This window comes from Apteryx rowi, unplaced genomic scaffold (assembly GCF_003343035.1).
Source record: "Apteryx rowi isolate R43461 unplaced genomic scaffold, aptRow1 scaffold_149, whole genome shotgun sequence".
Classification (NCBI taxonomy): domain Eukaryota; kingdom Metazoa; phylum Chordata; class Aves; order Apterygiformes; family Apterygidae; genus Apteryx; species Apteryx rowi.
This window is the reverse complement of record NW_020447741.1, coordinates 1588415-1601482: the sequence shown is the minus strand read 5'-3', so window position 1 is coordinate 1601482 and position 13068 is coordinate 1588415. Positions and strand designations below refer to the sequence as shown.

The window sequence follows — 13068 nt, the reverse complement described above, 5'->3', positions numbered from 1 at the left end:
AAAATGGTTGATCTGTTTGGACAAATTAATACATAGTTTCTGTTAAAATAGTCTTCCAGCTGTTCTGGGAATTTTTTGCTTGGGCATTGTGCATTCAGTGTTTAAAAAGTACAATCCTAAAGGGGTGCTTGTCAGCATAGGCATAAGAATATGGTAACATTAGCAGCTGGCTACAGGTTTAGCTAGAAGAAATGCTAAAGTGGACAACTGAGGGTGATCTGTATGGGTGGTACTTAAACTGACTTTTGGCCCTGGCTTATGGTGACTAACTTTATATTGGGCTACATTGCCTAGTTAAACTAAAGTATGAGGAAGCAATTCTAACAAGTTCAGATAAATTGGTGATGCTTCTGTCCCAAAAAAATGTTCCAATTACCAATGTGCTTCTTGAAGAACTGTTGGTGCTATTCACAAAAATGGATATTGTGGGAGCACTGTTGTAATTTTGGGTAGCTATTGGGTTATGAATAGAGCCTTTCAGGGCCCTCTGATCAGTAAATTGTTATTCATAGTCAAGCACAAAACAAAGTACTTTGTCCTTGCAGTGTAAGCATGTGTTGTTTCTACAAATACTAGTCAAGGCTGTTCAGGAGATAAAAAATAGGTCAGTTTTCTTAAACTGTATCATGCAATCTTCTGATCAGAACTTGCAGAAACATAGTGAATGTTTGTGCAGTCTGCATTCTGCTTGCAAGCCAGATGCTTCGTAAAACCTTGGAGCTGTATTAAAGCTTTTGCTGTAAATCAGTTTTTGTTATTGCATTGTTCCCTAACTGTTTAAACTTTTAGAAGAAATCATCTTAGTTTAGAACTGTGGATGTCTCAGTATCAGACCCACTGAATATAAATTTATGGCATGCAAGACACTAATGTGACTTTTCAATTTCTCCTTTGTCTTTGCCTGTAATCAATAAAGAACCAGCTTGTGAACATTTCAGTAATCCCTTATAGTTTAAGAATCTTTAAAGTGAGACTTCAAAACTCTGGTCCTTGTTACTCTGCACCTTGATCTAGTCTTGTGTTTGAATGCCATATTAAGTGCTCTTGGAAAGCCCATCTTTAATTTGTCACAATACAGGAAACTTTATGGTGAATGGAGAGCTGTTAAATTCTGCTTCAGTATCCTTGTTCTAATTATGCTACTTACTATGACAGATTTCAAAAGGAAGTGGGCCTACAAAAAGGGCTAAGAGGTGGCAGGGAGAGCTGAAGTACTGCATATAAGCAGTGTCTCATATGTGTGCACTGAGTTGGTATACTCTAAAATGACAATTTAGTCCACACTTCATATGGGTAATCCTACATGAACAAATTATTTTCTACATCACCTTGTATTTGGAGATGCTTTTTAAGTCTTGATTTAGTTCTTACTTGAATAACCCGTGAGCCGTTTATCTTAACCATACAATGCACTTCCTGTCACTAGATTGGGCGAAGAAGGGTGGAAAGCTGAGCAGGCGATCACAGTAAGAATGTATGCCATGTCAGAAACTCATGTTTCTCTTAATGAGTTTTGTATGGTAATATGGGTTACTGATAATTCAAATTAGCAATAAGTTGCTTTSAAAGAATAAATATCTAGATAAGCTATCTAGTCCAGACTGTAAATGACTTTGAAATGTTAACCCCAAGTTTCTCAACTACTGGCAACTGTTCCTTGCAGCTAATCAGTTTTCATGTTGATTAGGTATCTCCACAGCTGTGTGTCTGGTATGGGGAATGTGGAATTGCTTCTGGAGACAAGAGATACAACTGTGCTTATAATGGACCACCAATACCACTACCAAAGGATGGCTATGACTTAGTGCAGGTAAGCATCTTCTGGAGGTCTGCTACTAAAAGATAATTCCCTTTTACTTTAGAGTGCTGTAGTGGGTTCTGGTGGACCTGCACCATACTGCTAATCATGTTTAGGGTGAAAAACCCACAAAGATGACAATTAGATTGTCTTTAACTTTTTTGGTCACAGCTCTTAGCCCCCGGCTGTGTGAAGGCAATATATCTGCTCCTGTTCAGGGGTAGGAGATAAGCCTCCCCTGTATGTCTCTTACAGATTTTCACAAACATAACTTTAAATACAGGTTTGGTACTTTCCTGCAAGTGTTTTTGCTGCTTTGAATGCTCTTTAGTCGGACTGTTTTTAGGTGTCTTCCAAACTGACTCATTTCTTACTAAAAAGCTTTGCTCTTCTGATCTCTGAAATGCAAGAGTAAAATTTTCTGCTGTTAGAGGACTGTTCCTGATCTCTTGCTTATTTGGAATGGTAGTAACTGACACCTACTGATCACTCAAATGGAGCAGCTGTGGACAAAGTTCACAGCCCTCTTTTTAGCTCTGTCTAGTACAAGAACTTGATTTGTTGCCATATGTGGGCTTAGGTGTCAAAGTGAACAAAGCTGAAGTTAAAATGGCTTGTGGATTTGCACACTATGGGATGTATTTTGAGACTTCTCTCCTGGCAGATGGTAGTCCCAAGCCTTAAAGCAACTATAGAATTAAGTTGTGGTTTTTGGCTGGCAGCAGCAGTGGCTTGAACGTAGTGAGCTGACTGTGTTGCACTCTTTTTGAAGACTTGATATACAGTTTCTATTAGTTGTATTTGTGTAAAATTACTGCTTCTAGAAACTGAACATGAAAAGCTCCTCCAGGTAGTCCATGGTTTTACAGTTAGTGGGTTGTCTTCTGTGACTTCTAGAATCTGATATCCCTTAATACAGATTCTAGATAATCTCCAGAAATGCTTTCAACTTGGATAAACATGTGTTGTGTTCTTACTAATACACTCTTCAATACCATTATCATTCTATATATAGACTCTGACTAAAGCTCATTTGAAGAAGCTTTATAAAAAGGAAGTCATCCTTTGAAGCAAAACAGTTCTTTCCCCTATTCTCTAATGAATCTGACTTTGGCCAGGCTCTCTTCATGCATCTCCTATAACAACTAATATTGTTACCTTCTGAAATATGCTGAAGCAGAACCCATAACTATAACAAGTTTAAGTTTTTGGGGGGTTTTTTGAACATGTTTTTCCTCACTTCCCCTCCTTATCTTAATGCTATTTCTATTTAAGGAACTATGTCCAGGTTTATTCTACGGCAATGTTAGCACTTGCTGTGATGTTCCTCAGCTTCAGACTTTGAAAAACAACTTGCAGCTGCCTCTGCAGTTCCTCTCCAGGTATGGTGAATGGCAAAGTGACTAGAGCTTTGAAACATAATGTACTTTTTTATTATGCCACTTGTGCTTGAGTAGATTGGAGAAGATGTAACAATTTCTCTTAAAGGCTTGCTGGGGTGAGCTCTTGAGACTTCCTTCTCTGTACTGGAAGGCCTTAACTCAATGAACAACCACTTGGGATTGGGTTAGCTGGTAGAGTAAATGCTGGCATAGTTTGTCTCAAGCTACTGTATTTATTTGTAATGAAGTCTCCAGCAAAGGGTGGGATAAAACACTGTTCAGACTCTGATTCTAGTAGTCTCTTCTGAAACTGAACTCGGATTTAAGAGGCTTAATTTGTCTCCTGTGATACCAGTCAGTATCCTGTCTTTATGCTAGCAGCAGTTAAACTTTCTTAACTTCTAGTTGGTTTTGTCTATTTTGGACAAACAGTGTTTTCCTAGGGAGTGATGTTGATGCTAGTGATGAGTATTCAACCATTTTAAGCATTAAATGTTGTATAGCTAATTAAAAGTAACCTGCAAGACTGAAATGTTCTTGTTCTGTCACTCTTATCAGGTAGTATCTGCATTTTCTGTGGAGGTCAAATCTGATATGCCTTGTATCTTTAAGTTCTTTCTTAATCTGATTGCTGTTCATTTGACTTCTTCCCCAGATGTCCATCATGTTTTTATAATTTAATTAATCTCTTCTGTGAACTGACTTGCAGTCCAAATCAATCTGACTTTTTGAATGTTACAAACACCATACCTTACTATGATCCAATTAAAAAAGAGAACAAAACAAGCATCACAGAGCTGCAATACTTCATTGGAGAACACTTTGCAAATGGTAAGAAAACACTGGGTTAATGTAGCAAGTGTAGCTCAAACTGTTTTCACCCAGGCTGTTATCATCAAGGTAACTTAAGATGGTGTCCAGTCCCCTCTCTGGAAGAACTGGGAGGGGAAGAGGAAACAATGCTCTAATGACTGTTGCCCAAAGGTTAAGGCATCAAATAGATGTTGGTAGGTCCCCCCCTTAAAACTGCTAGAACAGTAACTGATCCCTGTGTAGGAGACATCACATGAGCACCTCTGTAATAGTGTTTTTAAAGGCTTGGCTGTGATTGGGAATCTGCTGTACAAATTTTAATGAGTGATAGCCCAAGAGACAAAAAAAAAAAAAAAAAAAAAAAAAAAAACTTGCTGCCAACTGCTGCATGTCCAAAGCCTACTACCTGATATTGAAGTTGTCTGGCAGGTATGGCAGTGACAGTTTGCACACAATGCCCTACAGATCTTAAAAGATGCACTCACTTCTCTTGAAATGGACTGCTCTAGTTCCTTGTCAAATTCAAATATTTTTTTTGAAAGATCAAACTGAGATCACTTGCTATAAAATGAGACTATAACCTGAAAGCATTAATTCAGTCCTTATGCCTCTTGTACAGTAATCATTAATCTAATTTGGTTGTATTAAGGCTTACAATTTAAATGACTTGTGTCACTTATGACGTAACTTCCCCTACTGAGAAACTTAAACTGTTAGATTAGGTACTGTTCCCCTTTCTAACAACAGTCAATTCTAGTGTAATGCAGGTTCAGCTAGGCTATTTGGACTAAGATAGCTGTAACAAAGTATTGCAGCATTGAATATTTATAACTAAACTGAAAGCAATATTTCATTGTCTTAGTCTTTCTCTTGAAAGATATAGGCATTCTGTTCTTTAAACTCAGTGAATGAGTCTCTGCTTGTTTCCCAAGCTTGGAATTGCTCACTTAAGTTATACCATTAAAGACTCTTATATTTAATCTTCTTTTCCTAGCAATGTATAATGCCTGCAAAGATGTGGAAGCTCCATCAAGTAATGATAAAGCACTGGGGCTGCTGTGTGGGAGGGATGTCAAGGACTGCAATGCTACCAACTGGATTGAGTACATGTTTAGTAAGGATAATGGACAGACTCCTTTCAGCATTATTCCTGTCTTCACAGGTAAGAAACTGGATTGTCCGTGCTCATGAAGCTCCTGTCAGAGGTTGTGCGCTATAGCTACTATACACCAACTTGTTAAACAGAACTCAATCAATAAGCTGCTTGCTGTAGATTTCTAAAACTCATTGAGAGACGAATTGAGTTTAAAACTGTATAGCTTATTTTCCTTAGTTTCCTGAAGCAGTACCCTGACCTCTTAGAATCCCCTTTTGGAGGGGACTGTTAGATACTTCACTAACTGAACAGACAGTGGGGGGGGGGGGAAAAGATGTAAAACTGGTAAGGAAAGTAAGAGGTTTGCATTTAACTYGGTCATCTACAGTTAGCATACAACTCCTTGGAGTCAGCACCTGTTGTGGAAAAGGCAATGGCTTCTTTAGCTGTAAGACCAGCAAAAGGACTTTGTATAAAATTAGTTTAACTCATGTGGTAGCAGGAAATGTCTAATGACCTGGAGTGCTTCCTAAAGGCCCTCAGCTTTACAGAAACCTCTCCCTCAAACTCTGGCTAAATCTAGTAGCTTTGGAGGAAGATGGAAAGGGGGTTCATCTGTTAAGCTGGGAAATCTGTTGCAAAGATCTCGATTTCTGCTCAGTAGCAAACTGGCTTTGCAACTTGTGATTCATTTGTCTTAGATGTTCCTGTCCATGGAATGAATCCTATGAACAATGCCACCAAAGGCTGTAATGAGTCTATGGATGATTCGACAGGACCATGCAGCTGTCAGGACTGTTCAATTGTTTGTGGTCCAAAACCTGAACCACCACCACCACCTGCTCCATGGCTTTTGTTTGGTTTGGATGCTGTATATGTCATCATGTGGATCTCCTACATGGGATTTCTACTAATATTTTTTGCACTTGTCTTTGGTGTCTGGTGTTACAGGTAAGCATTCAAAATGCTAAGCTCTAACTTATTGTATACTGAAAGCTTGCTTTGCCCAAGGCATAACTTTTATGCCTCTGTCTAGAACCTTCCAGCTGAAAGTCATGTTCTGTTGCAGATATTCCTGTTTATGGGGAGTGCTATAACACTAAAAGCATGTTGCAGAAAGTGAGTGCAGAAACTTAGTTGATGTATAGTCTTTATAGCTTGCCTAGCTACAAGATCAAATACACAAATGGACAGCTTTTAAAAGTATGAACTTGAGAGTATGCAAAAATCTGAGGAACTGCATTCATTCCTTTCATCTCACTGACATGAAGCCTTTGTAATAAGGAGTAATGTCTCGGATGTGTTAGTCTTCATGAAACTTTAAACACTTGAAAGAGTTTCATACTATTTTTTGTGAATCAAAACCTGCTTTAGGACCAATGTGCTACAAGAGTTAATCCATACAAGTTAGTAAAAATGCAATCCTGTTTTCTTCAAATTCCCTGTCCCTTAAGTTGTAATTGGAGTGAGCTGGAAAAATCCAGTGTGGAGAGGCCTCTTTACCGCATACAGTGTTTCAGGAAAACCTCCTTTACTCTTGGCTATTGTTACATGTGGAACGAAGTACTTCAGCCCACCATGCTTAGTCAGGAGATGTGATGGGGTGGGGGAAATTGCTGAAAGTGACTTAAAGGGATTGGAGGGACTCATCTTTGGGAGGGAGCAGGATTGAGTGTCAGATGCATGCAATCATAATAGTGTTCCTGCGGACTAACTAATGCAGATTTTAGACTAATAGTAGTAACGAACAATTGCTGTTCTGTTGCATATTAACTCATGACTACTTGTCCCCATTTTCCTCTTCTGAAAAGCTAAAACAAAAGCTGAGCTTCCAGTAGTTATAGCCTTTTGTAGAGTAATGCTTGGCAAGCAGGCTTCTCTGTGCTGGACAATACTTTCTAGTGGTGATACCAAATCTTTTTATAGCTAGTTGTTTGCGTGGGTGTGCTAGCCATCCTTAATAGCATTTTCCAGAGGCTTCTTCTAGCCAATGTCCCGAAGTAGGGTAGTGCTTTTCAATCCAACTTTATTGTTCAGTTGAGACCAGGAATTTTAATTTTGCTGTGTAATATGAACTGTAGCTGTGCGGACAGGGATAGTGGGTGCAACATACATTCACAACTTGTTCAGCAACCTTGTCAAGTAATCTTGCCGAGCAACATGTGTAGTAAAACTTGAATGAAATGGTGGTTTAGCCTTAGCATCATGCCTCTGTAGTCATCAAGCCTCTTCTGTAAAAGTCTTTTCTGGGACTTCCTGCCAACAACAAGCCTGTTAACCATAATTTGGAGTGATGGTAGTACTTGATGAAGGATCTCTTGTCATCACTTCCTCCATACTGAGTCAAAACTAAATCTCTCATATGAAAGAGAAGGCTATAAACAATTGGTTCAAGGGATTGATAACCCTGGAGTGAAGAGGCTCTTCAGTTGGGAAGAGTACTGTGAAATACTCCTTAAACAGGACTTGTAAGGGTGTTAAATGTCTAGTTTCTAGTCTAAAACATCCCTCCATAATTTGGAGGTCTCTGATTAGATTACCATGGGGAACTATAGAACCTGTATCATCTGTTTTAGGTAGCAGAAAAGAACCTAAGCAATATATATTATCAATATCACAAGTGTTCAGTACTGTAACTTAAGATTTCCTCAAGACAGGGAGAGAAGACTTTAATTCCTCTTTCCTCACATCCCCACTTCTCCAGGCTAAATACATGTAACTTGTGAGCAGTTTAATGTTTGGTTAAAACATCTGCACTAGACATGTTTGACTTTATTAGTAAGTTTAAGTTATGGTCTGTTTAAAAGGCTTTCTGTACTATTAACACTACTAATATTCTGAAGCTCCTAAATTTTCCATAGAGAAACATGTTCTTGATCTAAACTGGAGAAGTTCATCAAATCAGATGACAAGGCCATAACTTGTTCCAAAGGATTATAGAAGCTGGAGTTCTTGAGTGGGAAGGGGTTGGGAAACAAGGTGCCTGTACATTCTGCAGGAGTTAAATGTAAACATATTAGCACTGCACTTCACTTTTACTGCACTAACTGCAAAATACTTTCTTCAAGGAGCAGATAACAGCCTTTTCTCTCTTACAGGAGGCGGCATTTTGTCTCGGAATATACACCAATTGACAGCAATATAGCCTTTTCTGTCAATTCTCGTAATGATAACGGTATGTCTGGGATCAGAGTAACAGGTATCTGTCCTGCGGACAGACTTAAAACTTCAGCTTTACTAGTCCATTTAGTCTATTCTTACTGTGCTTTATTTCAGTGGCTCAGTCAGTCTCTGCCTTGTTTTATGGAGTAGTATGTAGTCCTGTTTAGCTAGATGCTGCAAGCCTGGAGTGCACAGTCTGTGGGTCTAGCTATGCAGATAGATGGTTGTGTGGGACAACATGATGTGATAAAGTTAATCATGTTATGTCTATTCAAAGCATAGATACCTTAAGCTGTGCTCTCCCTGCTGTAGAAGAACTGTAGATAAGTTTGTGTAGCAGCTGAGGTAGCGAGTCACTTCAATGCTCGTGTATCTTTTAGCTTGCTTCCTGGCTCTTATTTGTTATGACTACTGTTCTTGGACAAGCTTGCATGAGAAGGGATGTACTTACCCTGCTTGGGGCTGTGAGCTGGTTTGTGACTTTTGACCTCAGTAAAGGACTGCTGCCTGGGTTTGAATTGCAGTATAGACACAACTTTTGGTGCTAACTGTAAATAGAGCTAGAATAAAATATCTCAGCCTTTTTAATGGGCTTCAGGAAAATGCTGTTAAACTGACTGCTCAAGTGTTTGCTTTTTCCCTACAGGAAAAATTACCTGTGGTGAAAGGCTTGGTGAAAGATTTGAGAATGGTTTAAGGACAACATTCACATCATGGGGGGCTTTCTGCGTCAGAAATCCACGCCCTGTTATTCTCTTCTCTGTGATCTTCATTGTCATGTGCTCTTCAGGCCTCCTGTATGTTAAAGTAACTACAAACCCTGTAGACCTCTGGTCAGCCTCAAGCAGCCAAGCACGCAAGGAGAAGGAGTATTTTGACACACACTTTGGGCCTTTCTTTCGTACTGAACAGCTGATTATTCAAGCCCCCAAAAGCCATCCAGACACTTACTCACCATACCCATCAGGAGCAGATGTGCCTTTTGGGCCTCCACTTGCCAAAGAGATTCTCCATCAGGTAACTGAGACTCCCCAGGACAAAGATCCAAATATATTTAACAAGCATATAAATGGAAGCCAACTCCATGATTAATGTGATGTGTCTTTCAAAACAGTTGCCAAAATTCTAGTTCTTAGAGTAGCTTTTTTCTGAAAACCTGGTTTTTGACCTCTTCTCTACTAGAGATCAGAACTTGCAAGCTAAGTCCCAATAAGTACTCCTACTGTAAACACCAAAATAAAATGACTTACGTGATTTTATTCGTGTGCCATTGCCTTTGGATACTGCCAGGAACACACTGAAGGCTTAAAATCCTGTCTTGCAGCAGAAATGTTTTCTTCTGCTCTTTAACCATAGTTTGGTTTGATTTCAGGTGCTGGATTTGCAGGATGCTATTGTGAACATAACTGCTTCTTTTGACAACGAGACTGTAATGCTGAAAGACATTTGCCTGGCTCCTCTTGCTCCCTACAACAACAACTGCACTATACTGAGTGTACTCAACTACTTTCAGAACAGTCACTCTATTCTAGATCACTCTGTTGGTGATGAGTTCTATGTCTATGCTGACTACCACACTCACTTCTTATACTGTGTTCGGTAAGCAGTATGGTTATGTTTTTTTAAATGGGGCTGTTTGTTTTTTATCTGCTCAAAAAACTAGCTAATTAGTCTCTTTGAACCTCTTGCCCCCAATTAAATTTTCAATTAGGTGAAATGTAAGATTAGTATAGATTGTTTGCATTTCTGTCTTGGTACTTAAGTAGGTGTTGCACTTTAATCATATTGCAGGTTAAGYTTGGCTTGGTGCAGGCACTGGCTGTGGCTTGCCGTAAACATGTTTCTCCTAACCATTTCTGAGCAGTAGAGTTCTGATACATAAGATGCATGTGTTAAGTGTTCTTAAGCTTGAGTACAGTTCTGGAGGTGTCTTCCCAATAGCTTCCAAGACAATGTATAGCTTCTACCCAACTGAGCTATAAATTCTTAGCAAACGTAGCACAAGAGCGATGTCTTGCTAGAAGCTTTCTTATTGCTCTGCTGCCAGTAAAGCTGCTGTGTTATAATTCACTATTTGTTTCTTCCTATGGCTCTGTGCCTTAATTGTCAAGCATAAGCTGACAGGTATATTGCTGGTGGTATCTTTTTTAGGGCTCCAGCATCACTGAATGACACAAGCTTGCTTCACGATCCCTGCTTAGGAACATTTGGTGGGCCTGTCTTTCCATGGCTGGTGATGGGAGGATATGATGGTAGGTGATTAAACAGTGTTATAGTTTAATGAAATTTTGAGCACATACTTGTGTGTGCTGCCTTTGGCACTAAAGTTTCATTTTCCTTGAACATGGCTATTTAAAGGAATTCCAGAAAAAATATTTTGTTAAACTTCCAGTAAGCAAGGATGTTTAATAATTTATTTTTTTTCTCAGTATGTCCATACTGAAAACAGGCAGATAACTACAGAAGTGCCAAATGCAAACAATCTACTAATGAAACATAATTTTCCTTTTGAACAGTTGTTTAACTGTTATGAGTGTTGAGTTTGCTTTGGGCTTACTGAAGGATTTCTTCTGTCAGACTAGAAAAAAAGATAAGTATCTCAAGCTGACCTGCTGGGGTGTGAATGGATTTTGCTTTTCAGATGGAGCAGTCTTTTGTTCCTGCAGTTTAACAAAGTAGATAAGAATAGATTAAGGTGTTTACAGAGGAAACCCTTCCGCAATTATCTCCTGAAAGCAGAATTTTGTTGAAGCAACTTATCCAATAACAGAATTTGGCAGATATGCCGAACTGAAGTGTGCTAGAACAGCTATTGAAAGCAAATGCTTCTGTAAACTGCAGACTTCTTGACTTGTTCTGAGGCAAAGCTAAGTGCACAAGAAGTACAGTGTATTAGGAAACCACATCCTGTTTCTCACTAAGTTGAAAATCATAACCAGTAGCTATATAGTAGCCCCTTGTCTAACCATGTGACAACTTGAGACTTGTTAATATTGAGCTGCTGCAGGCTTGGCAAAGAATGACTGACTACCTCTGCATACAATCTGGAATGCTTACCAACCCATATTACTATTACATTAGTGTGTTTAATCATGCTGAAGTCCTCAAATAGACTGCATTCAAAGGAATTGTGATGATGGGATTGCTTAGGACAATACTCCCTTAAACTTAATTGCATCTGTGTATACTAGAACATATGTGAGCTTTATTTTACAGTGCCTGGCAATTTTCTACTACTTTACAGATGAAAACTATAACAATGCTACAGCTCTTGTTATTACTTTTCCTGTCAACAACTACTACAATGACTCAAGAAAACTAATGAAAGCCTTGGTGTGGGAAAAAGAGTAAGTATGCTTTTGAGTTCTGAAATGCATGTGGCAGTGCTTAGAATAATCTTACTTTAAACATAAACAAAGGCATTTCGTTTGTCTACAACTTCCCAGTACATCTACAGGGCTGTTTTGAGAAGTGATACTGACTATGCTGGTCAAAAGACTTCCACTCTGACATGCCTTGCTCTTGTGAGGAAATGGTCRCTAGCCAGAATGAAATCTCTAGGAGTACTTGCTGATAAGGCACTTCAAATCCTTGTTGTAACTAACTTTGTTGTGTGATCTATTGGCAGTTAGAATTTCTCTTTCAATCTGCTGGACTCTTACCACTGGTAGAAAGTTACAGCATTATTCTGCAACTCTTGCACTGTCAGGGTTTAAAACCCATCTTCCAAGTGAGGGTCCAGAAAAACCCCACTCATCTTGAGTAAGGCTTCACTGTCTTGCAGAGCTGATGGTGGCTTATGGGCCAACAGCTCTGGCTAATGTCTCAGATGAAAACAGACAAGCTATGGTAACTCTAGACCTGTGCTCAGTCTCAGACTTTCTAGTATCTACCTGTGTCGCAAGTCCCCTTGAGGTTAGGGGAACTGAAATAAGGTTTAATTGTTAAATGACTATAGCTTGCTTTCAGCACTTGCTGTACTGTGTTCTTCTAAGTCTAGCTTTGTGGAAGACTGCATTTGTGCTTTTAAGTAAGATAGCTGTTTGTCCTCCAACTGTGGAGAGAATATGAAGTATACTTCTGTACAGAGCAATTCCAGTGCTTGGAGTCAAGTTCTAAGGGTGTATAACCAGCATCCCTCATCTAAGTTTCACAGTTAAAATAATTGAAGATTAGTCTAATGTTTTGCCACAGTGCACTCCTCTACAGCACAGGTGACTAGAATATGCTTTCTGCTATGAAGTTGTAACTTCCAAGTCTTTCTAATATAAGATATTTCACCCTTTGAAGTGTGGCTGTTCTTTTTTTAGGTTTATTAACTTTGTGAAGAACTACGATAATCCAAACTTAAGTATTGCATTTTCTTCTGAACGGAGTATTGAAGATGAGATCAACCGTGAAAGTAACAGTGATATTGGCACTGTTATGATAAGCTATATTGTAATGTTTGTGTACATCTCCATAGCTTTGGGCCACATCCAGAGCTGTAGAAGACTTCTGGTATGTTTGTAGTTCTCGTAACTCTAAACTGAAGTAACAGCTTGCTGACTAGCCCCCTTAGCTTTGAGAGGCTTTTGAATATGGTTGCAGTACGCTCTTATATTCAACCTTGTCTCAGAGCAGTGAGTTCCAGCCACCTACTTCTACCACCTGGCTTCTCCTAGCTCCTGTCCATGTTGCTTTATTTAGCAATTCATTGGTGCTTCATAAATAACCTCAGCTAGGTTGATCTTCATTTAAGATGTGCAATTAACTTGAAGTTTTAAGGTTGGTAGCTTCAGATTTTTTTTRACGTATCCTGGCTCTTCAAAAGAGGC

At 39.1% G+C, this 13068-nt stretch overlaps 1 protein-coding gene across 1 annotated transcript in view; it reads left to right on the top strand.

Annotated features, from left to right (window-relative positions):
• The first annotated feature begins 1691 nt into the window (after window positions 1-1691).
• NPC1 (NPC intracellular cholesterol transporter 1) overlaps window positions 1692-13068 on the top strand; it is a 21941-nt gene continuing 10564 nt past the window's right edge. The window contains exons 1-11 of the mRNA XM_026058609.1: window positions 1692-1810; window positions 3074-3180; window positions 3836-4011; window positions 4988-5155; window positions 5791-6040; window positions 8188-8264; window positions 8898-9268; window positions 9624-9850; window positions 10403-10503; window positions 11496-11598; window positions 12562-12751. Coding sequence (XP_025914394.1) covers window positions 4990-5155; window positions 5791-6040; window positions 8188-8264; window positions 8898-9268; window positions 9624-9850; window positions 10403-10503; window positions 11496-11598; window positions 12562-12751 — 1485 coding nt within the window. The 5' untranslated portion in view covers window positions 1692-1810; window positions 3074-3180; window positions 3836-4011; window positions 4988-4989. The remainder of the gene's footprint in view (window positions 1811-3073; window positions 3181-3835; window positions 4012-4987; window positions 5156-5790; window positions 6041-8187; window positions 8265-8897; window positions 9269-9623; window positions 9851-10402; window positions 10504-11495; window positions 11599-12561; window positions 12752-13068) is intronic.